General features: G+C 53.3%; 7 protein-coding genes across 7 annotated transcripts; 5 read left to right on the top strand and 2 right to left on the bottom strand.

Annotated features, from left to right (window-relative positions):
• Positions 1-169: 169 nt before the first annotated feature.
• On the top strand, positions 170-2,583 carry BU26DRAFT_497608 (uncharacterized protein). The gene is made up of 2 exons (XM_033826297.1): positions 170-1,071; positions 1,125-2,583. The coding sequence occupies exons 1-2, from the start codon at positions 426-428 to the stop codon at positions 2,222-2,224; spliced, it is 1,746 nt and encodes a 581-aa protein (XP_033675635.1). The 5' UTR covers positions 170-425; the 3' UTR covers positions 2,225-2,583.
• Positions 2,584-3,433: 850 nt separating this feature from the next.
• On the top strand, positions 3,434-5,605 carry BU26DRAFT_556713 (HET-domain-containing protein; the record flags this gene model as incomplete). The annotated part of the gene is made up of 2 exons (XM_033832396.1): positions 3,434-3,493; positions 3,551-5,605. Exon 2 carries the CDS (start codon positions 3,800-3,802, stop codon positions 5,603-5,605), a length of 1,806 nt encoding a protein of 601 aa, XP_033675634.1. The 5' UTR covers positions 3,434-3,493; positions 3,551-3,799.
• Positions 5,606-6,937: 1,332 nt separating this feature from the next.
• Positions 6,938-8,981, bottom strand: BU26DRAFT_535789 (uncharacterized protein; the record flags this gene model as incomplete). The annotated part of the gene is made up of 5 exons (XM_033831306.1): positions 6,938-7,825; positions 7,992-8,129; positions 8,178-8,674; positions 8,723-8,873; positions 8,925-8,981. 5 exons carry the CDS (start codon positions 8,979-8,981, stop codon positions 6,938-6,940), a joined length of 1,731 nt encoding a protein of 576 aa, XP_033675633.1.
• Positions 8,982-12,446: 3,465 nt separating this feature from the next.
• BU26DRAFT_497599 (nucleoside hydrolase) lies at positions 12,447-13,808 on the top strand. The gene is made up of 2 exons (XM_033826296.1): positions 12,447-12,730; positions 12,781-13,808. Exons 1-2 carry the CDS (start codon positions 12,579-12,581, stop codon positions 13,679-13,681), a joined length of 1,053 nt encoding a protein of 350 aa, XP_033675632.1. The 5' UTR covers positions 12,447-12,578; the 3' UTR covers positions 13,682-13,808.
• Positions 13,809-15,651: 1,843 nt separating this feature from the next.
• On the bottom strand, positions 15,652-23,201 carry BU26DRAFT_544876 (DNA repair helicase; the record flags this gene model as incomplete). Its single annotated transcript, XM_033831756.1, has 8 exons — positions 22,156-23,201; positions 21,412-22,110; positions 21,188-21,358; positions 20,483-21,139; positions 18,220-18,314; positions 17,000-18,033; positions 16,376-16,932; positions 15,652-16,134 (listed from the first exon to the last, which is right to left on the bottom strand). The coding sequence occupies exons 1-8, from the start codon at positions 23,179-23,181 to the stop codon at positions 15,652-15,654; spliced, it is 4,722 nt and encodes a 1,573-aa protein (XP_033675631.1). The 5' UTR covers positions 23,182-23,201.
• Positions 23,202-23,724: 523 nt separating this feature from the next.
• Positions 23,725-24,210, top strand: BU26DRAFT_512084 (uncharacterized protein; the record flags this gene model as incomplete). The annotated part of the gene is made up of 1 exon (XM_033827353.1): positions 23,725-24,210. The coding sequence occupies one exon, from the start codon at positions 23,725-23,727 to the stop codon at positions 24,208-24,210; it is 486 nt and encodes a 161-aa protein (XP_033675630.1).
• A 279-nt stretch (positions 24,211-24,489) lies between these two features.
• BU26DRAFT_525850 (S-adenosyl-L-methionine-dependent methyltransferase) lies at positions 24,490-25,928 on the top strand (the record flags this gene model as incomplete). Its single annotated transcript, XM_033830604.1, has 3 exons — positions 24,490-24,712; positions 24,762-25,012; positions 25,058-25,928. Coding segments are annotated over exons 1-3 (1,232 nt in total), but the record flags the coding sequence as incomplete, so codon positions are not given.
• Between the last annotated feature and the right edge of the window lie 51 nt (positions 25,929-25,979).

The raw sequence follows: 25,979 nt of genomic DNA, 5'->3' as shown, positions 1-25,979 counted from the left end.
GGCGAACACATCGCTTCTTCTTAGCCTACCTAAGGAAGCTAGTCCAGCTGGGCGAAGTGCAGAACACGTGTAGCGCTAGTTCCTTCAAGGCTTAGCGTAAGTTGTTACCTGGGCAGTGCATGATCGCTTCCGCTTTTCCACACCACGCAACACCGCGCTCTTCGTCTTTCGTCCGAATTCCCACCATTATTCTAGCTAGATGAGTTCCTTGAGCTTCCATAAAGCTGCTGCAAGGCCGAAACACAATGCGATTCCAAGCAGATGGAGGTTGGAAATTGGGTGATTGACAACGCATGATGTTGCGGCTGAGGATCTAGATGCTTTTTCATTCTTGGCAAACCTACAGCCTCCCCTTTCTTTTAACCTCGTATCCATGGCTCACCGGCCTTCATTTTCTCTAACTGTCGCTCACATTTTTGCTCATAATGCCGACCATTGCCGAGAACGCTTTTCCTACTAATCGCAAGCTACAGAAGGATGGATGGTTATGCACCGGGGGTCCCTATCAAGACTATATTGCTAGTCTATGTAGCTGGAGCCCTGGATTGAAGAAGGCAGATCCCTATAGTGGCTCAGCACCAGTCGCTTCTAGGGAGGTAAGGGCCACGCTGCTGACCGTCGACGAGGACCGCAATTATCACCGCGCTTTTGACATGGTCATACCGCAGGATCTCAACCTTCTGGCCGACCAACTTCAGACCAGAGTCGGTTCAAAAAACGTCTGGCTCGTCACCAATATCAACTGCGACACAGTTGCGCTTCTCGGGGAGCACTTCAAGACCGACCCAGACTTCTTTCTTCAGTACGAGCGCAGCTCCAAGTGGCGCAGGTGGCAGGAGGAGCCCAATCTTGTTCCAAGCTTGCCTTCTACAGTAGCAAATCAGCGGCACCGCATTCTCAAATACTGCGACTTGAGGGACTTCGGCCCATATTTGGACTCTTATAACTTGTCCTGCGCCGATACGGGGAGATTTATCCACAGGATGAAGCGAAAGGGCCGCTTTGTGAGTCCTTCCATAGTTGACAGGAGGTGTGGCTTCTGGTATCGGACTGTCGGAGACGGGTGGGATGGTACGTACAGTTAAGCAGCACGTGTTATGATGTAGATTGCTGATAAGCGACAGTGGTGATACTATGCGACCCACCACTTCGCCAAGTCCATGTATGGCGACCCGAAGATCCCGCGCGATTAGACAGACAGTGGCACTCCCTTAAGATAAATGTCGAGAATGACAAGCCCTTCCAGGACGGGTATTGCGACTTCATACCCAGAAACGAAGCACTGTCGGAAATTCCCCTGGGTCCTTTCAAAAACTCACTCCACGAAGATCTCTGCTACTACCTCCTCAACCGCATGGACACGCTCCCATCATCTAAAGTTCCGCAGCACGGCTATTGGATACCACTCATCTTTCTCCAGAAGATTATAGCATCACACTACATGCAGCTGATGAATTTCACGACCTCGCATCTCATCCACAAGGAATGGCCTCTCATTCGGCGCGAATCCCTAGCAGACCTGGAAATATCCTGGGCTGAAGCACGCTGGAGTGAGATTCAAGAAGTCATGATGCGATGCAACGAATACGTCGATAACCTTGAATCTCTATTCATCACCCTGGGCATTCCATTCGAAGAGCCCATACCTTCCGCCAGCACCTACTGGTGGGATGCAAAACTCGACTTCCAGTTCATTCTCCGAAGAGCAAAAGCCATCAAATCGAGAACGGCAGACCTAAACAATGCATTCACCGGTTTGACCGGCATCGTGGGCAATGCCCAGGCCCACCAGGAAGCCCGACGCTCGCTGGTCGAAGCCAAACGCTCTGTGCGCGAGGCCAAGAATATGAAGGCACTGACCTTTGTCGCCATGGTCTTCGTCCCGCTAGCTTTTACCTGCGCGCTGTTCAGCATGAACGATAAGTACAATCCGGGCGGCGCAGACTTCTGGGTCTTCTTCGCCGTCAGCATCCCACTGGTGGCTCTTGTGTTCGTCGGCGCTCTCGTAGCGGATATGGGCTATAACGATGATGGGGAGTGGATCTGGAAGACGTTCGGTTTTCAGCTGAGGAATGCTGTGAGGGGGAAGAGCAAGGGTATTCTTGACTCTGAAAGACATCTATCGAACGATGAAAAGCCGGGGCCGGTGGTTACCGTCACCATGGGTTCGACTTCCGGCTCCAGTCATCGCTACCCGCCGAACAAAGCAGCATACGCTCTTTGACGCTCTTTGAATCGCTCTTTGTACCTCCACACTGCATTGTACATCCGCACCCCTTTTCAGTCAAACAGTCTGCACATATTTATCTATGCTTCCTGCAGTTGCTACCTCTCAACACACCACTGATCTGCATCGTTCAGGCTCACTTCATACTCCAACATGTGCAAACGCAACGGTATCTTCTACACATGCGGACACATCCTACTCAACAACATACAACCCTTCACAATTTGTCCAAACGCTTGCCGAGTTCCACTAACACCGTGCTCCAGCATTAGCGACGCCGTCGAGCCCTCAATTGACCTATGCGTGGACTGCTGGACGAAGCGGGAGAAGGAGCAGAAAGAGGCACGGGCCAGGAGCCGGAGGGTGTAGGACGTCCACAATGCGTGGACTTGTCGAGCTACTCGTCATCTTGCGTCCATAAACAGGTAAATCAATAGAAAGTCGGTAGTAACATCCTCAACGCAATATTACATCCGCACCGCGGTCTTTACTCGAGTGTACGAAAATGCAAGGCTTACCACACATGTATGTACATTTTTCAACTCCTTTCTTTGTTTAGTCGTTGTGTAAGACGTTGTCCGCGATAGGCAGTACAACGGACGATTGTATTACCCAGAACAGCATTTCTACATGCGAAATCCTATTCCATACCAAAGACAGACTATCACCATCGATGCGCAGCAACACTACGCTACCTGATCCCGTATCCGGGTGCGGGTTAGAAACAAGCTAACGTCCCTCACTGCGTGAGGAGAAAATTAATAGGTACCTCAACTTCAAGCAATTCAAACTCATCGCAAAGTTCGAAGAATCTCAAGCCTTGCACTCAGTTCTGTCCTCTGCGTACTCCCAAACACTCCCGAGCCCGGCAACATTGAAAACTACGTTGGCGGCGTCGCATTCCGACCGGATTCGCACAGCGCCTCCTTTCAAGCCATCGAGCTTGTACCACTGACCGAGGTCACCAACGAAGTCTATCCGAGCCTCAGAGTCCTACAGGACAGGTGGGAAGTCATCGGCAGCCTCGTGGCTGCCAGGGGGGCGCATATTCATGCGCGTCGGCACGCCAGTATGTACATCCAATCGTTGGCACGGTAATGAATTTTATGTCACAATGCACAGCCACACTCCAGCCTCAGGTCTGAGGCCGGAGAAACTCCGCCTTGGCGATCGGAGGGGCTTTTCTGAAGCTCGCAACTTTAGGCACCAGCTCTTCGGCTCTTCATGACGACAGAGCCATCAAGGAGTTGGCAAGACCGCTAGGAGGTAATTTCGCTTCCATTGCGCGAAAGAGTTGACGAAAACTAACTCCTCATCGTACAGTAAACGGGCTGTGAACCCGAGCTACAAGTCTGCCAAAAGACCGAGAACAGACCAACGGGTCTCTTCCTCGACGTCCTCCTTCCCCAATACAACAAACCTGGCCGACCGGCAACTTTTGGCTTCGTTGTTGATGTCGGACAAGAATTGAAGTCATTCTTGCTGGAGGATACGCTCAGCGAAGGACATGTGGGCTGCCCAAGAACGCCTTGAGGAACGAAGGTAGCATCAACTATCTCTTCAAAGGTCGCCATGGATCGATACACACACAACCCTCTCTCTACCGATGATAGCATCCGAGTGCTTGAGCTTCTACCTGGGCTATCAGGAGATACACTTGAAGCACGACTGCTGGAGGTTCGACTGTCGGATGAACCAATCTTCTCTGCGCTATCATACTGCTGGGGAGCTCCGATATTCGATGCTCTTTTGGTATGTAACGCCCATGCCTTACATATCACCAAGAGCCTTGCTACCGCCCTCAATTGTCTTCGAAACGCCACACAACCGCTTGTCATCTGGATCGACCAGGTGTGCATTAACCAAGGTGATCTCGCGGAAAGAAACCGTCAAGTACAGCTCATGAGTCGAATCTATGCCAGCGCATATGAGGTTCTCGTTTGGTTGGGCCTTCCGACAGATAGCAGCAATTTCATGTTTCACTGCATGAGCAGAGGCATGGTCATGCATGCTGATATACCACGATTGCTATGCTCAATTGCCGAATTCTGCCATCGACATTGGTTTGAGCGAACCTGGACCGTGCAAGAAGTCGTTCTTTCGAGATATGAGCCGCGGCTTTTTTGCGGGCGAAGAAGTGTTTCTTGGTCGCAGTTCGGTCAGCATTTGGATACGCTGTATCAGCGTTTCAGTCAAAGAGTTCCAGTGTCTGAAGATGGCTTGTTTCCAAGCGTATATGCGAAAAGCATCGACGATTTGGATACATGGAAACTATTTCTAGGGGACACGAACTCTCGCAGCACCGATCAAAGAATGAGAGAAGCCTTGAAGTTTTTCCTTGATGGAACGATGGGATTTTCCAAGATACGAGCCATGCGTGCGGAGGGTCCTTCAGCATCCTTCCCAACCCAATTACTCCGGACATTACACCTCCAGGTGACGGATCAGCGTGACAAGGTATTCGGCTTACTAGGCATGTGTGTGTTTGAATCCGACTCCATCACGCCTGACTACTCAAAGTCAGTAACGAGAGTGTACTCAGAGGCAATGGCCCACATTATCTTAAACGACTTTGGGTCGGGATATCCCTCCTTAAGCTTCGACACTATTGAACCCGTGGAAACACAAAATTTACCAACTTGGGTGGCGAATTTCGCGGCACAGTCAAATCATCTGGAGACCTGGGTTCGTCCCAATGACCTTGTCCCGAAGAGATCTGAGATCGTTAATGCTGCAATCGCGCGAGCTTCACACGCGACTCCTATTGTTAGATTCTCTGATGATTTCCAGATTCTCTATACCTACGGAGTTGAGTTTAGTTCTGTTAAGGCTTCGTTCTCTCTGCCACAAAGCTTAGACTCCGTCATGGGGCTCGAGAGGTGGGAACGCTGGTTCTCTCAAATCGTATGGATGGTTCGTGGGCGACGCATTCCGCTTGAAAGCATTCTGGAGTCCTTACATCGGCCTCACTCTGGCCGCTATGATCATTGGGATACGGCCCTCTCTGCCTTCAAGCGATTGTTCAATTTCGCTAGGAAAGGGAAAATGTTTACTAATACTGCAGATGTACATATGAAGTCTCTGCTCAAAGATTTAGGAGAGGTTGAGGGGATAGCGTTACCGTTTTGCCTCGATAACACCTTCTTCATTACTGGAACTCGGCGAATCGGGCGATGTATTGGGGCCGTCGCTCAAGGAGGCCTCTTTGGGATTAATATCCCGTTCATACTTCGAAAGAAAGACGACGCATTTTCTATGGTCAGCATCGCACATGTTGCAGGTCACCATTATAATCACATATCTATTGAGAATGCAAACGGGAAGAGTAGTTTGGGAAACCCCAGGACATATAGCCCTAAAACATTTACTATTGTATAGCTAATCGCAGTCACTAAAAGTAATGACTAAGCTCATTGTTGGCCGACCCACTCCTGCCATAGCGTTGTGAGTTGGCGAATTCTATATCTAGCCGGCGGTCATGGACACTTCCACTGGAGAAGATTCGAAATGTCTGCGCCACAGCTAGTCTATATATGGAAAAGCGTTAAATACAATACAGCATCGTGAAATTGCGCTAGCACAAGCCGAATTGTGGGCGAAGCTGTCGTCCCGCGGCGAAACTCCCGGAATGCATGTATTTGATGATTGAGTGCTGTTAAATCTTTGAGCAATATTATCTCTAGGCAGGGCTATCATGTTAGGGCGCCGAAACTTGAAGATACGGAGCGAGTCGTGCTAGAGCACTGGAGAACCGTTGGAACGGCTTGCCAGGATGCGAACGGGATGATCGACAGCATGACCAGGAACGCCGTGATTTGCTTAAAAGCAGACGGCATTAGAGAGGAAATAGTTAGAGAATAGTTGTTTATGGACTATAAATTCATAAACCAACAAGGAGAGACTTTCTGCGCTTGAACAGTCCACTCATCTCGCCACGGCGTGTTTCTCGGCACACTGTGAGGGAGACATTACTGAATAAGTCCAATATTGAAATAGTGCAGCTGTAGTTCCAAATCTCTCGCATCCGACGGAACGCGTGTGTGGGCAAACGGAGTACGCAGAACAGGCCGCAGGCAGGCGTGTAGCGCGCTACGGATAAGCATCTCATCGAGTGCATTAGCTCGCGTTGGGGTTTCGGAGATCCGTTCGGCGAGCGGTGTAAGCTGCAGCTGGTGGTGTGTGTGCCTTGTCTTGGCCCCGCGTACGAGAACGGGTTTCACGTGGTGAATGGGTCAGCAGATGCGTTGTCAAGCGCGGAAGATGCTGCTTAGTGAATTCGCCGGCTATGCACGTTTTGTCTAGATACATGGGTGAGTCCGGACTAGTGGTGTGCTGGTGGTATGGAGGATTCTAGGGAGCCAGTGCGAAGCAGAAGCAGAAGCAGAAGACTGATGGAAACGAGGTGCAAGTTGTTTCGCACTTCTAGCGTCCACAGTAAGTAGTGCGCCATCTCCTCCTATTAACAAATACAAAGACAATGCTCGTCCAATCCTAAGGCTAGTCTTGAAAGATTGTCCGCTTCTATCCGAACATTTCGTGGAGCAGTGCGTCGTCAGTCATCCAAATCGTGCCGCCATGTTCAATAATGCTAAGTCCCAGTCCCGATCGCTATGCAGAAAGGACCGATGCTTAAACAGTACAATAGAAATCTAAAGAGGAGAGAAGCCGAGAATGGTGCGCTCCGGATGCGCCGTCACAATGTGCCAGCACCTATTTGACGCTCGAAAAGACCAGGTCCGGTCCCTCGCCTGCTAACTTCCCGCTCATCATCTGGATCATTTCTTCCGACCAGCGGAAGCTCTCCACAAGCTGATGGTCGAGCAGTGCATTCAAGCCCTTCAGTATCCATTCCTGGACGTCTGGCGTGCAGAACTCGTACGCCATGACGAAGCTCAAGCCAGTGTGGAACGCGCCAATGGGCTTGCTCGCCCAAGCGTCTTCCCATGTCTTGCATATCTCGACCGCGACGGTGCGGCATTCGGCTTCTAGCGCGTAATAGGTCGGGTCGTAAGGCGGGAGGAGCTTCATGATGATTTTGTTAGTGAGGATGAGAAGAGCCCAGTAGCAGTTATATGCAACTGTGACGCGCCAGTTGGTGAAGTGAAAGGCTGTCAATATGGGGCTGCCGTCTTCAATGGCGGGGAGCTCGATGGCTGCAGAGCCGTCCGATAGTTTCGCAGTGAGGTGCGTGCCAAGCGCACAGAGGGCGTCCTTTAAGTGATGGACTTTGTTGAGGAGGCTGGTCCGCGCGCCGGGGTAGAGAGTAGCGGGGTCGATTGGGAAAGGGTCGTTTAGAAATTCGAGGTTGGGCTCGAAGTTGGTGTCAGTTGACCAGGGGGAATGGGTATCAGAAGAAAACGGGTCGATTATATCTTCGGAAAAATCAAAGTTGTAGCCTAGAACATCGTCCACAGGCGGTATGGCGAGTTGCTCGAGTTCTTTCAGTTCTCTCAACAGGTCTGGGAATTCGGCCATGCGGTGAAGGATTTCGGTATAAAGACAGTCGTCGAAGCTCAGTCCGGTCTTGTCGAATGCAATGTTCTGCCACTCAGGCGTCGTAAGGAAGCAGGGTTTCCGCTCGTAGATGGATGTGATAATCTGCGGAAAGTTAGTAATGATTCTGGTGGTAGACCTACTGCAGAATCTGGGAAAGGAGAATGTGCTTCCCGCAACTCGGGAGCGTCTCAAGCGCCACATAGGACCCCTAGTCGCATTCGAACTCTTGCGGCAATCAAAAGGAGGGATTTTAAGGATGGCCACTTACTATTCCACCTCTGTTGAACCTTAGTATTTCCTTTGCGAAAGGATCCTGGCACTTCCCAGGCCCCTGGAGGTACATAAGACGTCCCGCACCTCCAACGTGAGCTAGGTATCGATTCCCTACCCTCGGTCCCGCTAACGCCTGAGTTTGTGAGTTGATGCGCCGTACATAGGGCTTAGGGCCACGTACCTCGACTAAGCCTAAAAGAACAGAGGCGCAGAGAGTGTTGGAAGACATGCCTTGCTGGGGATCTTCTAAGCACATCTGAAGCGTCTGGACTGCCCGTAGGTACAGTTGTGGGTTCGCAATTTCGTTTGCGTTTTTCTTATGGACCATGGACGAGTGCGCGTTGACGAGGCAGGCCACTGCGGCATCCAAGGCCGGGTTGTGACCTATCCTTCCAGGCACCTCGCGAATGAATGGTCCGAACGCTGACATGCGATGCCCGACACTGCCAGTTCCTAAGGCTTCCACTAAGGCACGTGCAAGTTCCTGATGCTGCGAAGGCGATGGTTGTCTCCAAAAAGGCGAACGTGGCGGACTGGTGCTGGATGAGCTCAGTCGCGGGCTCCGCGATGGCTTCCTCGGGGCATCTGGTGCCTTGTTGGATATTCTGAACTTGTGGATCACTGCGCCATTCTCCGACCACTTCTCGTTAAGTTGCGTCAAGCGTTTACACCGTTGATCTTGGCGTTGTCAGTTGGGCTGATACGACATCGGATAGGGCCACGAACCGACAATTCCAGGAACGTCTTCCGCAACGACTGAGGCAGTGTTGTTATTCAATCTTGGTCCCAGGTCTTTGAAGGTGTGTCGCGCAGGTGGGCCAGGACAGCACTTCCCGTTCTTCCGGCAGTTGAGGCACGTCGGCCAGGTCTCGTCGCACTTTTCATAGGTCAGCCCCTCTCCGGCACGAGGATACGATGCAAGCCATACCTTAATTTTTCTCTTCCGACATATAAAGCACCCCGTACTCTTGGGTACGCCAACCATGTTGGGTATGTATTCGTGATTTAGAGCAACGAAGAGATGGTTCTAGACCAGGTAAACGGCGAGGAGAAAAGTCGGAATCGGGCGGGGAGAGATTTCGGTCACACCAAAGCAGGAATATAGAGCGAAACCAGCGAAGGCCGTGGGGTTTTTGTATGGTGATAAGTGGTTCACAGAGGCAGGATTGCCATTCTAAATTACGCTTCCCGGACGAACATCCAAGCTCGAGCAGCGGCAGGGCAGACGGGGCCGACTTGGATCGGACGGTCCCTGGCATCTGGGATCAAGCGGTGGAGGGTGCCTTGCTCGGGTCACGTGCTCGCAGAATGGTTCCCGATTCGGATGAGACTGTCACGTCGCATTAGGCTTAACGCTTAACGCATTGGCGCTGCCGGCAGCACTTACCTAACGGACGCGGTCGTGCTTTGGGTGCACGCTAGAAGATGGCCGTGCCGGACGTCATCGCGCCAGAGGATGGGACTGGATCAGCCTGCAGCAGTGAACAGCGTGTGCTTGGCCGCTGCGGAAGTGCGAGTTGGGGAGGAGAAGAAGCAAGGAGGAAGACCTGTTGCGTGCAGGTTCTCGCGAGCCGCTAGCTGACTAAGGGGGCTAGGGCTGAGTTACCCCTCAGCCTCACCACCTGGGCACCACGACCGGCCAATCCACCCACCACGCTTCGTCCCATCCCCCAGGCGATCGGCTCTCGGATGCTCCGCCACTCTTTCTATTTCTACTTGAGGACCCTGTGCCCCCTCGTCCATGTCATTTTCCAAATCGCACCCAGCGCACCAGCTGAACGCGACCGCACATTCACCGCGCAAGATCGCCACGCGCCCTGGTCCGCGAGACACAGCCTCTCTCGCGCCGGTTACTCATATTGGGTGCTTCTGCAATTTGATCTCATATTGCCGCTTCTACTTCTGGCCATACACCTGGCAGAAGCGGTATCTCTCTATCCTGGTCGACGGCAGCCCCGCGCCCTGTCCGTCTCTCTTTACCTGTGCACAATGGTTCAACTTGACGCCTCATCGGTTCCATCTATCCTCCGCTCCATGGAATGGCTTCTGGCATTAGTCGCTCGCCCCGCAAAGCGACTGTAACACTGTGGTGTTTCCAGTCCAACGGCCGCAAGTCCCCAGTCGCCACCCAGATCAGCACTGCCGCTTCAACGTCCAGCCTTATGACCATCCTCGCGGATCGTTTTCGTCACAGTCCGTCACAGTCCTTGGTCTCTTGCATCCATGCCTCACCTTTGACCGACTCAGTCAATAATGGGAGAATGTCTTGCGCGTCGCCCGAATATGGTTTACCTTCAGTATCATGACTAACTCGAGGCAATATTAAGGTCAACTGTTTCGGGGCCGTCAATACCTGCCCCGCTCTCAAAACAAGCATCTCTCGATCCTCTAGCGCGGCCCACCGTCGCGGTAGTCACATGCTAAAAATACGTCCAACTCTAAGCACACGGGCCATAGCCTGTTGCTCCTTTATCCCCGGCTATCCTTCGGTCTTCCGTGTCAGTGGGTACTTCTCACTGAAGCACGTCCTCGCTGTCTAAGGAGTGTGATCGAGTACCGGCCCGTTGCAGGTCGTTTGAGACCAATCAATACCCCGTCGCCAAGTCTCCACGTGAAATTATGCACTATGCACGCCGCATCTCACCATAGACGCCTACCAAACAACCCCCAAAGCGCGGGAAGGGCCTAGCTTCGCAAGTATCTCCAACGAAAGGCTCGGAAATCCGTCTTGTCGCTTACTGCGGTTCGTCTCCCGCACGTTGGCATACGGAACACTCAGGGGATGCTTACCTCTGTCAGTCGCCTACCTATTGGCTGTCGTTGATTGGCCTTGTGTCTCTGATACGGGGTTTCAAGGCCCTCTATACTACTGCCGATAGCCCGTCGCTACGTATGTCAGCGTAAGAGTTACTTCCCGCCTCTAATCTGGCTTCGTTTGCATGCCGCTCTGCGTCGAATACTAGTTCCAGTGGGCCAATATTCTATGCTTCTATTCTCTAGGCCCCATTAGGGCAACGCCCACCCACTTGGTGCATGGCCTTGCCGGCTAATACGCTTTAGAAAACGGGTATGCCCCACGCACGCGAGCCTTGCAGTTCCAATGCTGCAGCAAGCCTTAGCTGTACGAACTTCGTCATCGCACTTCTATAATGCTTGCCGAGCTGGTAATTGAACTTCACGGAAGCCACTGACCCGATGTCTCAGTATGCCATTTAAGAAGTGGGGCGACGGGAATCCCATATTCCTCCACTACATTGGCTCCCTTCGAGCCTAAACCTTGTTTCAACAACACGAGGTCGCCGTCTGCCGGAGGCCTTACATGGCCCCAGAGTGCACGAGCAAGCGGATACAAGCAAGCGAATTGCTGCTTGCGCTTTTTGACCAAAACTTGGAATATTGAGACTGCCCAGCTTCACTGGCATCGCCTGCGCGAAGAGTACTACCGAACCCCCGGCTTCAATCTATGCCGTCGTCCCGTAGACTCTGCAATTGTCCGCAGTATCTCCTCGAAGACGACGTTGCGTGGGTACACCAGGATTGCTCGACCCCACTTCGAAAGGCTTGAATCATGCCATTGACTATCTACTGTATATAAGCAACCGACACACTTGCATCGATCACTCTCGAGCCCGTGGCTGCCGCATGGCTTCCGCTTGCTTCTCAGCACTTTAACGGCATGTTTGTAGGAGCTTCGCGGCCCTGACTGAGACCACATAATCATCTCGGTGAACGACGACTCCTCTTAGACCCATCTTCACCGGGCCATGAGTCGTGTGTAAGGCACGACCATGCTATGCACAAGCGCTTCTATTCTTACTGTCTCATGGGCAATGTCTACGACAATTCAACTCCGGAGCCTGCTGCGTGTGTCCATCCACCCACAACCGGACAGTGCGATGTCACCTTCAATGAGCTCGAAAATAAGGTCCCATTGCTCATTGATTGCATATGCGTCCGCCTTTGGTCGCGCTATCATCGCGATTCAGATACCCGGAAACAACGGGGTTTCGCTAATGTGTTCCATGCAGTTCCTCGATCCCTGCCTGGGCGTTAACCGAGCGTTGAAAGGCAACGTGCGAGCGGATAGCTCTAAGCCTGCCTTTGTGGCTACCCCTAATATGCCTGAGTAGTAATACCACCGTCGTACGAGTACGATTTGAGGCGTTAGTGGATACTCGAGGCAGTGCTTCGCGGTGCTGGCTCTAGCCCTCTTGAACGCTGGAATCGCCTGCTTCTGAATATACAACCACCAAAGTCTTCACATCATTCCATCTGGAAACAACACAAGTCAATCGCCAAGCAACAAAATACCGCCGGTCTTGACAATCTTATTGTAGATGCCAAAGTGGGATGAGAAACACCCGCATGCCCCCACTCTTGGCCAATCAGCTCCGGCAAGGGCTAACTCCGGAGGTTTTCCGTCATCGTTCAATTCGCGATCATCAACACCACCACTTCCCCACAAATTCGATTACTGTTACCCCACTAAACGGACATGAGTTCCGTGATTTCCGCCTACACCGTTCATCCTGTGTTATTCCTGTCTCTCCTGTCTCTGTGGCCGCCTTAGATCAGCCTTGTCATGGAGAACCTCCTGACCATCCTCAACGCTACCTTTGCGCCGCGACGTCTGGTGAAATATGCCTTCGGATATCTTGCCTTCCCAGCGTCATTTGCGCAAAGGGAAGCCACCAAGAAACTCATTGTCGACACTGACTTATTCTCTGATGTCGAGTACGCTGTGCTTCGGGCTCAATCCCCCGCGATTTCTGACCCTCCTCCAGCGACGCAGCAGCCCTCCTCCTAGCCTGCATCCTCCCACAAGCCAACCTCCTCGCCGTAAACGTGAATGTCAACTCCACGTACTCCGCGCTCGCCGCGTCCGCGATCGTAAACCACTACGGGCATCCCAGCGTACCCATCGGCCTCCGGTCTCCGCACGTCAACTCGAGCTTCTTCGATACATGGGCGTACGAGCTAGGCGAATACGCGTCGAAAGTCGCATTCCACTGGTCTGGCGGCAGTGCGCCGTGGTTTCAAGCTGAGAATACTTGGGGCCCGGTTGAGTTATATCGGAAAACGCTGGCGGAGGCAGAAAATAGCAGTGTGACAATTGCATCCATTGGATTCTTCGAGAATCTGTCTGCGCTGTTGAATTCGACTACGGACGGGTACTCGGACCTAAACGGATACCAGCTCGTTGAAGCAAAGGTCAAAGAGCTCGCCGTTATGGGCGGCGGATACCCAGCAGGCCACGAGTTCAACTTCTTCGGCGACGATCCCTCACTCACCGCACATGTAGTGAATACGTGGCCACCAGCTGTACCCATCACCTTCTTGGGTACCGAGATCGGCGAGCAGGTTTCGACGGGCGCGCGTCTCACTGTGGAGGGCCCGGCGAATGATCCAGTCAAGGCTGCATACGAGTGGTATGTCGGGTATAACACCACGAGGTTCTCTTGGGACCCGTTGACGGTCGCGTACGCAGTCCAGGGACTGGGGAGCTGGTTTGAGTATGGAAATACTGATGGGTATAACCATGTGTTTCCCAACGGCTCCAATGTCTGGGTTGAAGATGCCGGGCGTACGAATCAACACTATTTGCGGTTGAAGACAGATAATGCGACTGTCGCTAAGGAGCTTGACGAGCTGCTCTTGGAGGGAGCGAGGGAGTGGGCTCAGTGAGAGTCTTGCAGTGCCCGCATATGCGCGCGGATGCTGCAAAGTACGCTGCGAATCTTATGCGCTGCCCTCTATATTACATTCTCTACCGTGGTAGCAGCAGCGACTGTTCCAACCCAATGTGAACCAGACTTGCAGCCTAATGCTGCAGTCGCGACTAGCAGCCATTGCATATACAATCGCAGAATCCATCGACCTTCGATATGCCAGTATTCAAGGCAGCCATATCTGCCTGGCAATGGCGTTACACGACCGTCCAATGCGTGAATGGCTCCGCACGTGCTTTCGCGTCGCCGCGTCGCGCCTAGAGTTATTTGATGCCTAAACGAGCCTAGCCGCTTATAGCTGAGCGGCATAAGGAAAGACATCGTATTCGAAAACTTAAATACCTATGCCGCCGCATCCTCCCAATACCCGCTCACACTCTTCAACATCCTTCTTGCCCTTCAGTCGAATTCCACCATGGCTATGGAAGTCGATGCGGAACGTCTCTCGCTCCCGGGGTTCGGCCGCCCCGTCACCCAAATGTCGGTCTGGACCCGCCACGGCGAACAGAAGCGGCTCCCGCATGCGATTGCGGACTGGTTTGGCAGCAGCGGGATCACCCTGCGGGAGCGGCGCATGCTGGAATTTATGAACCAGGTTACGGACAAACCTGACTGGACGCGGAAAGTCTGCGATGAAGAAATTGTGGCGAAGTGGAAAGAGGAGGGTGTACGATGGGACGAGAGACTCCCGGAGATCGGGGACTGGTGGCTGAGCGAAACGATGTTTGAGGTGTGTATGCAAGAGCTGCGCGAGAAGGCGAAGGTGTACGAAGAGAAGGGTTTGGTGGCTGTTTTGGATGCGGAGGCTACGATTGTGAAGAGCGATTGCGCTGTTTCCGCCGAGCTGCGCGATAAGCTGAGGTCGGCTGTTCGGCCGCTGGAAGATGTGCCGGAGCGGCTGAGGGACTGGCATCCAGGGTCTGATGAGAAGGTGCTGGATCTTGTTCATCCTTCGCTGTTTCCCGTCGTGTACGGCCTGACGAAAGTACTACCCACCGGCACCGTGCCACTAGACGACTGCATCAGCTACACCGGCAAAGGCGAAACAACAGCAGAATTCGGCGCCGAAGTCTTCACAAGGAAGGTAGCCTGGGGCGAGACCAACGTCGTGGAAAAAGGATGGGGCAGTTTTCAGTGGCTGCCCTCCCACATCACATTCACATCCGCCGGAGACCCCAAAATCTCCAGCTACATCAACAATCTGCATCCACGGAAACATGCTGCGTTATACCCTCTTCTAGAGCGCTTCGTCGACGCAGCGATTCCCCTCTGGAATGAATGCCTCTCCTGGTACCACTCCCGTCTCCGCATCCCTATCGACACCACCGGCAACGAGGACTACACGCTCCCCGAAGGCCTCAAGTTCCCGCGCGACGAGTGGCGCGAGAAAATGAAAGAAGAGTATTATGAGCCCGACTCTGATGACTCTGACAAGCTAGACGAGGAGGAAATGGACGACGAAGAATGGGCAAGTGTGTACGGCTGCGAAGAAGCGTACTACGAGTGGAGGGGGCAGCATAGGATCCTTGTCCAGCCGGAGCCGACGTACACTCCCCAAGCCGATATGCGGGATATGCCGGGCGCTAGGCCGATCGATCTGAAGAAGGATTTTGCGCGGGGCGGACTGCAGATTATCTTCAAGCTGGCGAGTATCTATCTCACGCCAGACAAGCCAACGTACGACGGCGGCTCCTGGCATGTCGAAGGCAGCTTGAATGAGCATATCTGCGCTACAGCGCTGTACTACTATGACAGCGAGAATGTGACGGATAGCAGGCTGGCGTTTCGCCAGAGCTATGATACGGAGAAGATGATTATGAAGCCGGCGCAGGTATGTTCTCCCTTCCCCTCACTTGGCTCTTGGAAGCACGCAGCAGCAGCTGATACACAAGGGGCGTAGAGCGAATACGACTCCGCCCTAGCATACTACGGCATCCAGCAAGAAGGCTCCTCCATCCTCTCCCTCGGCCACATCCTCACGCGTCCCGACCGCCTGCTCGCTTTCCCCAACATCCTCCAGCACCAAGTGCAGCCGTTCTCTCTCCGCGACCGCAGCAAACCGGGGCACCGCAAGATCCTCGCCATGTTCCTAATCGATCCGCATATACCCATCTTATCTACTGCCCATGTGCCGCTGCAGCGGAAGGACTGGTGGGCCGAGGAGGTCAGGCGGATTGAGTGCTTTGCGGGCCTCCCCGAAGAGCTGTTTGAGATGATTATGGCTGCGGTGCAGGAGTTTCCGATGAGTTGGGATGAGGCGGTGCAGGTTAGGGAGAGGTTGATGGGGGAGAGGGGTAGGGTGAATGATGGGATTGAGAGGAGGATGGAGGAGGTGAGTTGTAACATTCTGTCTTTCGCGTGAGAGTGTGCTGCTAATGGGTGGCAGGATACCTTTTCCTTTTGCGAGCACTGAAGTGTTGATCATGACAGTGGTAAGTGGGATGCGATGCGATGCGATGCGAGGATACACACTAGGCTCATCAAAGATCTCTAGAGCAAATCTCTCAAGACCTTATACCTCTCTACTCCCGCCCACCTCCTCGTCACTCTTCCTCCCCCTTCCCCTCCCCCTTCCCACCAACTCAATTCCCTCTTCCTCCGCACTCTCCACCCTCCTCGGAGCCTCTGCCTCCTCCATCCCCCTAAACACCCAATGAAATACCCCACCCGCCACCGCAGCCGCACACGCCAGCCCGGCATACAACCACACCAAATGCGGATCCCTCGCGCTCGGCGCAATCAAAATGCCCAACGCACTCCCCCCGGCGCTCGTCAGCAAAAACAAACTCATAATAAAGCTCTTCATATCCTGGGGCGCCTTCGCATACGCCAACTCCAGCCCCGTAATGCTCGCCAGGATCTCGCTCAGCGCGATGAGAATATACGCCGGCGCTTGCCACGCGACGTGTATCTCGTTCGGCTTGTACTTATTCGCGCTGATTAGGCCGGCGGGGCAGGCGGACGGGTGCGAAAAGCAGGGTGGCGCGGCGTAGATGCGGGATTGCAGGATGGCGGCGTAGGCCATGGCGAGGGCGGCGATGAGGAAGCCCCATGTTATGCGGGTTGTGGGCGTGAAGGCGAGGCGCAGGCGCGTGCGGATGAAGGGGTAGATGAGGCGGTCGAGCAGTGGGATGAGCAGGATGATGGTTATGGGGTCGATGTTGGGGAGGATGTCGTTGGGGAGGCCGTGCAGTTGCATTTGGCCAGCTGGGGGCGACGTTAGATTCGTCGCTCAAAGATGGAGAGTGGGGAGGTAGAGGAAAGGGAAATTTACCTTGAGAGACGAAGTTATTCATCATTTGCGAGTAAGTGACCCAGTAGATGGGGAAGAAGAGGAAGACTTTGCAGGCTACGAGGGCGGTGCGCAGCTCGTCGATGAATTTGTCGTCCCAGGAGATTTTGTACCTTCTCCTTCCTAGTTGTTGGAATGAGGGTTTCGCTTTGTCGAGATCGAAGCGGTTCCGCGCGGCGATCCAGAGCGCTTTGAAGCAGTTTCCGATGACGCCTCCCTGGGGCGGCTTGATCACGTATCTCTTCTTCCCGGAGACCAGGACGAAGAATCCGACGCAAAACATGATCAGCGGTAGCAGATACGCGCTCCAGAACCCAACGTGCAGTTCCAGTGTCGTAGTAGCGATCGCGGAGATGGAGCCGATGTTGATGCACATGTAGAAGATCATGTAGACCCTCTGCACCGTAACCTCCGGATCCACAACCACCCTTTTGCCATTCGACAAAACCTTCACAAACGGCCTCGTCGACCGTACCTGCTCCGCAATCAACGGACTCACGTTCGACTTGATCCCGCCCGTCCCCAACCCGATAATAACCATCGCCGCAATCAAGCCTGGAAACGCGCCCCCGCGCTCAATGCTCCACGGCAAGCTCGTCACAAACAGAATAAAAATGCCCATCATATACACAACGCTGAAATACTTGATCGTCGTGTACTTGCCCAGATACCCGTCTGCGACAACGGCGCCCAGAATGGGCGTCACATAGCACCAGAACTGGAAGAAGTTAGACAGAGCGGTAGCGCCCGACTGCGCGAGGCCGAGCGCGCCAGGAAGGCCGTTCGGGTCGTGGTACGAGTTGGACATGTAGTTTTGGAAGGGGCCCGAGAGCCCGTAATAGGCGAAGCGCTCGCAGAGCTCGACGATGGCGACGAGGAAGGCGCCCCAGGGGAGGGTGTCCGAGACGCGGGGGAGCGTGGAGAGGTCGTGTGGGGTGGGGGTTTGCCCGTCTGATGTCGGACTTTCTGGTCCATCCAGGGATTTGCGGTCTTCGTGATTGTCTGGCATGTCGGCTCTGTGCGTGAAGTGAGTTTGCGTATTTTGTATGCAGCTATTGAAGCTTGAAGCATTCATGAGACGAAATGAGATGCCAACTCGTGATACTTGGCCATGTTATCTTCGGAACCTTGGATCGTCGGCGAATGGTAACATTCATTGCTAGCGAATCACAATAGGGTGGAAAATAAGAGACACCACCTACGAGGACCCATTTTCAACTTCCTTCCCATGCGCCGTTAATTCCGCGCTGGCATCCTCGGTCTGCGCAACGGACGTGTACGCGCCTCTTTCCTCCCTCTTCGCCGACCGCCATGCGGAAGGCATTCTGTTGACCGACCACAAAAAGCGCAAAAAAGCTATATCTTACTGCTACCTCTGGTAGCGCACTGTTCCCGAAGCTCTTGACATTATCTGCGATCGTTGCCGAAGATTGCTCAGCTGGCCATTCAGCGCTTCCGTCTCTTGAAGGCCAATATCGACTTCCGACGGACCAAATAGATTTAATTATCGTTCTTGCGCTTTGCCAGAAGTCCGCGATGGTTGCCACTGAGAGTTGATGTCGTTGCGTTAAAGACACGATGCTACAAAGATAAGTTTGAAGGTGAGACTCAATACGCATGGGCCACCACGCCACAGTTCACTAGCCACATCGTGGCGCACGCACAGAAGGGGCGTCTTCGTACGTTGAGGATTGTTGCACAAACAGAGTCCAGATAGAAGTTCGGTAGAGTAGAGGGTATCAAGGATGTCAACGAATGTAGTGAGCTTCTTTTCTACCGCTAATCCTCACATACAGGGGAGTCTCCACCCGCAGCCTTCACCTCCTATGATCGCCGTCAAAAAGGGTTCTCGGCATGACCGGCTTGCCAGTCATTGGATGCGCCAGGCTCCCCGCTGAAGAGAAGGGGCTGGCTCTCTCCCTCGGCATGTAGGCTGGCAACCACTCTGGCTCCCTCTCCAGAGTCTCTGCGTTCGATGCGCTATCCTTGCTGCTCGAGATGCCCAGCTCCCGATCCCTCATCGCACCAACCCTCTCCCATAGCCCCACGGATGAGCGCTCACGACTTTCTTTCGTGTCCTTCTTTGCCGTCACGCCCTCTTCTGCACTTTCTCGTCGGACTTTAAGGTCGGCCCATAACCCGCTCTCTCGTTCACGTCTCTGCGCAGTTCGTCCAATCCTCAGCTCGGCTTCCAGCGCGGATAGTTCCTCAGTGCGACTTGTGTCTCGCGTTTGCCGTCTCTTCCAGCGCTTTCGGCAGTCTACCGTTCCCAATCCGCATGCGATGATCGCCAGAATAACAACCACTGTGATGCCCACGATGACACCAATCTTTACTCCATTGCTGAGGCCAGTTCCACCACCCTGCGCTGTAGGCGCCGTATCTGATGCGTGATTCGCGTCGCCGGTAGCGGAAGGGAGTGATGGTGAGGCAAGAGTGGGTGTATGCGTCGAAGGTAAAATTCGCGACGAGGGCAGCACCGACGCTATCCACCGCGAGGAAGTAGCCGTCATGAGAGTGCTCGGATAGGCGACAGACGCTGCGTTGAAAATCGGAGTTCCGGGATCGGCGGCTGGTGTAGCCAGTGAAGGTTGAGGTAGGTTGAAGAGATGTGTTGACTTATGCGGTTGATCGCGGAAAGAGGCCGGGACTGAGGGGAAGCCGTGGTTATCTTTTGAATGCTCCATGATGAGTTTCTGCTAGAAGGAGAAATCATACCTAACGTGCGAAGAGGGCGTCTCTATGAGGAGTTGATATGCCTGATCTAACGAGGTCCCTTGCGTAAGTGGGTCCGGTCAGAAGCAAGGTATAAAATACCTCCTGTATGAGGTCCCTGCAGAATTGTCCAAGAGAGATAAAGCACGGAAGAAAAGAATCCTCCGCAGGGAAGGTATATATCTTCGCAGATAGGGGCGATTATATCGCTCAGTTGGGAAGACATCGGAGAGCTGCGTCGCCACATTGACCCCGACTTACGCAGCTCAAGCGGTTAGCTTCAAAGCTTAATGACACCAGAGCAATTACCGATCAAAGGTAGCACTAGGTGTAATATGAGGAGAGCTTTCCGACAGTGGCGAATATTGTTGTGTTGTTTCCTTGTCCTACGAAACATGGGCATGGATAGGGCCGACCTGCATATGCGTTGTCGAATTGCACGGAGCGTTGACCATACATATTGCACATATCGGCTATGGAGATCCGATACGCGCGGACATCCCCACACCGCTTTGATCCGTACAGGAGTTGAAGTGATGGTAGCGCCGTTGAATACGAGAAGAGTGCTAGGTCCGCAAGCCACACCCGTGGTGCCCGCACCTCGTATATTCCGTCGACCTCGATCTTCATATTACGACAAAAATTCTCCAGATCGTCAGTGTGCTCCTCGGCGCGCCGATCGCAGCAATAACGTACCTAATTATGCTTCCCCGCAAAGAATTCATCCAAGCGCTTCTCAACCTCTCGTACCCCTGCACCCTTCGCCAAACTCTCCCGAATCCATCCAGGTAGCTTAGCCTGAATCCGTGGTGTGCCATAACGCCTATCTAGCATGAGAATAGCGGCGTAGTCTCCTTGATGTCGTATGGCGCGTCCGACACATTGATTGACTGCACGCATACATGCGTTCTCACAAAAGTCGCGTGCTGCTGCTTTGCCATCCTGACCGTTAGTGGCGGCTTTGGCCGAGATATATTGCATCTTCGCTTTCCACTCTGCTGAATGCGGATTAGGAAACGGTAGGCCCACCACGACAACCCCGCGCCCTAGGGAGTCGCTGAAGTTGATCCCTTCGGAAAGCGTGCCGCCTATGACGGCGAACATAAGGGCGCCGCGGCCATTACTCGGAGCGATAGCGGTGCTATAGGCGGTTAGCACCGAATCTACGGCTGCCTCTTTCGTCAAATTATTCTCCGAAGCCTGCGGCTGGCTGCGTTGCTCCAGAAACACGGGTTTGATGCTGTGAAGAGAATCCCAGAATGTCGACGAAGCGGGCGACGCAGAGAGACGGAGGCGCTTCCAAGCGGCAACGCAGGTGTCGAGATAAGAGTAGCTAGGGAAGAAAACGACGACACCATCAGGTACATGTTGTGCAACCCTGAAAAGAGCATGGCCGAGGTCGATCACCTAGGCACGTCATTAGAAACGCACTATCTAGGATAATGGGCGACTTACCATATTCTCCGAGTTGCGCTTTTCGAACGTAAAGTTAAATTCCTCGCCGCTTAAAGTCTGTACAACCGGAACAGCAAGCAGGTTTGACGGCGGTATCACATGTCCGCAAGACAAGGTCATAATCTTCGAGGGTGGTAGATAGGACAATAAATGCTGCTCATAATCACTCATCTAAGGTAATCAGTATCAGGCAGGAGCTGACCAAGTTTTTGAGTTAGGCATACCGGGGACATTGTGCCACCTGCGAGCACTACTGCCCTTGCGTCCTCGACAATGTCTTTGAAGTGAAACGTCGGATCAAGTAGGAGATATCGCATTGTCATATTGGCCGCCTCTTCCCTCGCATAGAAAAATCGCCCTTCCGCCGATGGGTTCATCAGAGAAAGCAGGAATGCTTGGACATGCGTGAGTACGGGGACAGTTTGCCGCGGTCCTCGTTCAGTGGCCCTTTCCCGATTGACTTTAGAGCCGTCTTGTTGCAGCTGTTCGGCGTAAGTCGTATAGCCGTCAACTTTGCGAGCCAGTCGGCTCTCTTGGAGATATGCATGTAGCTTGTAGATATTGATCTGATCAACGCCTTTTCCGGACATAAGCGCTCCAACGTCGACCAAGCCATCAGCGGACTTGGGATCGGCATTCTTTGATTGAAGATACGCGATAAGGGAATCAAGCAGACGGACAGTTTGTGCGACGTAGACGCGATTCTTTCCTTTCAACTTGTTGCGAAACCTTTGTAGGTAAACAGTAAGTTGCGCCCGAGCTTGCTGCACTTGATCGAGAGTTACGGAGACTGAGTAAATCCCAGCTATTGCGTCCATTAAGTTGTGCGCTTCATCCACGATGACGATGTGATCTTTGAGCGAGAGATCAAGCGCCTCACGAGCAGACTTCTGAAGGAGCAAAGGGTATGGCAAAGTGACAATCTTTTGAAGTAAGTACTAGCTCCTCGGGGTAAAGCACCTACTCACCTCACAATATTTGGTAGCTGGGCGTGAAGCATAGTATGGACATATACCAAGCTTTTTGCCCAGCGACCCTAGGTCCTCGATGTCCCGAATCTTCGCAAGCGCGTGGTCGCGAAACTCATTGACTAGGGCCTCGTTCTCTTTTGTCGGCATGAAGGGACACTTATGCTCTGCGGAGGTCCCGGGTTGCTGAAACTCAAGGCATCGCTCGTTGATAGCTGTGGCACTGCCGAGTTTACTGACTTTCGGGTTGATACACAGGTTCTTTCTTGAACCTAAAGTCAGATGCTTCACATCCTCAACGAGGGAGTCTTCATCGCCACCCTCTAGGGACGCTTCCGGCGTGATGGCTGGTGGCATCTTCACGCGATTCAATTCGCCCGAAAATTGGGCGAGCTGGGAGTGGGTTCTGGAGCAGAAGAAGATCTTGGTCTCATCGAGGACTTCCTCGGTCTGCTCCTTCTTCTTCAAAGTCATTCCTAGCTTTTCCATCAAAGCCTGAGTTTCAGCAGAAAGCCCAGAGTCGTCGAAGGCTGTCGCCTTCCGTTTCTGAGCGGCATCCTCGTCGCTTTCGTAGTCATCGAGAATAAAACGCGTCTCGTCTGCATCATCTGCATCTGCGCTGGAGGCAATCTTCTGTCGCTTCGTATGAGACTCGCCGTTTTGGTAGCGTTCCTTCACGCGCTTTTCCTTCGCTTTAATCTTTGCGATGCGAGTGTTAAGATCTTCTCTTCGACTGAGCGCTTCGCGCCTCTTCTGCTTTCGTGTGTGCTCGATTAGCCAGGCAGGCTCGTCAGTATCCGCCGAGCCCAAATCAAACCCTTCCTCAAACGTCCGTCTCTTGTGATCGCGTAGCCATGTGAGCGAGCCACAGATCAGGCTCAGCGATTTCCCGGTCCCTGTCGGCGACTCGAGAATGCCGACTTTGCCGCCTTCCAGACAGTCGTAGACAGCGTTCATAAACTGCTTCTGAATGTCATAAGGCTGGTACGGGTGGTGAAACTCCCGCTCTGTGTTTTCGTCATCCATGGCGGTGTTGTTTGAGTGAGTTAAGGCGGAAGGAGACGCGAGCACTGAAACTTGGAGCCGCTGGATGCAATCTAGACGCGCTAGTGCGCGTTCACGTGATGCACTAAATGAGTAGCGCCTTGGCGGATGGTCCTTCCGTTCCCGCAGTCTTCGTCCCAAGTTTGACTAGACCGCAAGCCTTCGTCACATCGTGAGCTCCTCCCCAAAATCCTGCCTCTCGCAGAACGCTGGGGTTCGCAATGTGCCGTTTTCGCGCTCACCCCGTTCCCTCGTTGCGACGTTGTCTTCGCAGGTAGACCATGCTCCCTCGACATGTCTTGCTCCAGCAGAGTCAGGTCCATGCTAGGTAGCTGTCTCCTGCAAGCCGGCTCTCAGTTGTCTTGAAGCACTGGAATATGTCTTCAACGTATCAGCCTGGCGACATAGCCGGCTTAACCACCTACAGCGCCCTCAACCCTATAAAATAAGTACACCCAGCCATTAGCTTTCCTATTCCAGACCTCCCTTCATTATTCGAGAGAGTACTCGGAAAGCGAGCCTACAATGTCGGATTCATCATCCAGGTCCGCAAACGACGACCCGACGCCGAAGAAGCGTCTCAAACTCAAGAAGATGCAGCGAGATGCAACGAACCAGACCCTCGACCAGCTTGACGGATTCTCTCCACCAACTTCGATGACTTTCGAGAGACAAATCGCAAACGCATACTATTACCATCTTCATCCGCCTCTGGTCAATCCCGTCGACGAAGATCAACAGTCTCTACCGGAGCTACTTCGTGGTTATCCTCAATCCAGCCCATCTCGGCATTCCCACTTCCTTCGAAAGGATCCCACGGTCGAAGAACATTGCGCTGAATCGACCGGGTATATCCCTTTTGGAATGGCTGCTTCTCCCCCGCTATCGCCAACCGGATGGGAGCCACCGCCTCCGCCAGACACAAATCACTACGACCGGAATCAAAAGGCGGAAGAGATTGAGGAGAGCAAGCAAAGGATGAAGAATCAACGGAGGCAGGGCGGCGACTAATGGATGGCTTGGACGTGGCACACGTATAGTGGAGGCTCCGCAGAGTTACGAAGGCATTTTCCGGCTCTGCACACGGCTAGCAAAAAAGCACCCATTCATTGAGCTTTATGCATGTAAGCCGAAGGATTCTTGATTTCGTTTGTCAGTTATAGCAATTCGGTTCCTTTAAAGACCTTGCAAATGTCGGCTACGCCGCAGCGCGTCCGGGTGAGTTGCCGTAGCTGTGCCGCAATATCATTTCGCGCGTTATCACATCCTCTCTCTAATTCAATACTTATCTTGGTTTTTCTTTCTCTTTCGTCCTTTCCCAATGCGTTCTCTTCTAGGTTCGTTCGATTCGGTCATGGACGCCTCAGAGTTTGAGAATGTCCTCGCAGCATTTGCAGATGCTCTCCCCCGCCAATTAGATGACCAGCAACGTCAAAGAATTGTAGGGGCCTGTGACAGGATCAAAGAGCAGCTCGAAACCCCTTTGGAGACTACTGGGCGGCTCATGTTAGGAGTAGGCTTCACCTCCCACTCTGTCCATGCAGGATGCTGATGTGCTTGAGGGATATGAAGGGGTAGTATTGCGCCTTGCGGTTGACATGAAACTTATCGATACCGCAGTGTCTGCTCAAGCGCCGGTGACTGCACAAGCATTAGCAGAACAGTCTGGAGCGGACATCATCCTCGTGCAGCGCCTCATGAGGATGCTAGTTGCTATGAGCTTCTTCGAGGAGGCTCAAGCAGGCTTTGTCCCAAAGCCTCATGCGCGCGCATACGTCAGTGGTTCTCCGCTGCGCGAGGCGGTTATCCATCTGTAAGCTATGGAACCGACAATAATCATCCGCCGCTGAACATACAGCTCCTCAAAGCTCCCAACTATCGCTTTCCTGCCCGACTACTTCGCCGAGAACGGATACCACAATCCCAACGACGCTTTCAACGGGCCCTTCCAGTATGCCCACGCTACCGACAAACACTACTTCAACTGGCTCTCCACCAAACCCCACCTGCAGCAAGCCTTCAACGCCACGATGAGTCTAGCCCCGATCCAGCGCGGAGAGCAGTGGTTCGAGTTCTACCCCGTCCGCGAGCGACTACGTGTCACGTCGCCTTCGGACATTCTACTCGTCGACATAGGCGGCGGCATCGGCCACGACATCGCCAAATTCTGCGCCGCCTTCCCGGACCTGCCGGGTCGCCTCGTCCTGCAAGACGCGCCAGCAGTCCTTCAGCAAGCCGAGCTCCCCTCCGCCATCGAAGCTATCGCGCACGACTTCTTCAAGCCGCAGCCGACCCAGTTCCAGAACGCGAAGGCGTACTACCTCCGTACCGTGCTGCACGACTGGCCCGATAAGCAGGCTGCCGTCATCTTGGGCCACATCCGCGATGCGATGTCTGAAGACTCGGTGCTGTTGATCAATGAGAGTGTGCTGCCGGAAAGCGATGTGTCGTTGTATCAATGCAAGATGGACTTGAATATGATGGGGAGTTACTCTTCGCTTGAGCGGACGGTGGCGCAGTTTAGGAAGCTGCTGGAGAGTTGTGGGTTTGCGCTTGCGGGGACTTGGAGGCCGCGGGTGATGGTGCCGGGGTCGGGGGTGTTGTTGGAAGCTGTTGTGAAGCGGACTTTGGGGATGGAGGGCTGTGAATGACATGGTTGTGCTGTGTGAAGATCGGGAAGGTACGAGGTCACCACCTTCGTCTACTTAAAAATTTTTTTTTCGCAATAGCTCAACATACAACCTTTCTCCTTTACGCTGTCCGCGGGTGCTAATTTAATT

Source organism: Trematosphaeria pertusa, assembly GCF_010094035.1.
Source record: "Trematosphaeria pertusa strain CBS 122368 unplaced genomic scaffold BU26scaffold_28, whole genome shotgun sequence".
NCBI lineage: Eukaryota > Fungi > Ascomycota > Dothideomycetes > Pleosporales > Trematosphaeriaceae > Trematosphaeria > Trematosphaeria pertusa.
Note: the sequence above shows the minus strand (reverse complement) of the source record. Positions and strands in the feature narration are given on the sequence as shown.

What these genes read in the sequence shown, in the direction of transcription:
- BU26DRAFT_497608 (XM_033826297.1), top strand. Translation starts at nt 426, where the DNA reads ATGCCGACCATTGCCGAGAACGCTTTTCCTACTAATCGCAAGCTACAG. An exon ending in TGTCGGAGACGGGTGGGATG is followed by an intron (nt 1,072 to 1,124) that starts GTACGTACAGTT and finishes GATAAGCGACAG; the next exon opens with TGGTGATACTATGCGACCCA.
- BU26DRAFT_497599 (XM_033826296.1), top strand. Translation starts at nt 12,579, where the DNA reads ATGGAGAACCTCCTGACCATCCTCAACGCTACCTTTGCGCCGCGACGT. An exon ending in GACTTATTCTCTGATGTCGA is followed by an intron (nt 12,731 to 12,780) that starts GTACGCTGTGCT and finishes ACCCTCCTCCAG; the next exon opens with CGACGCAGCAGCCCTCCTCC.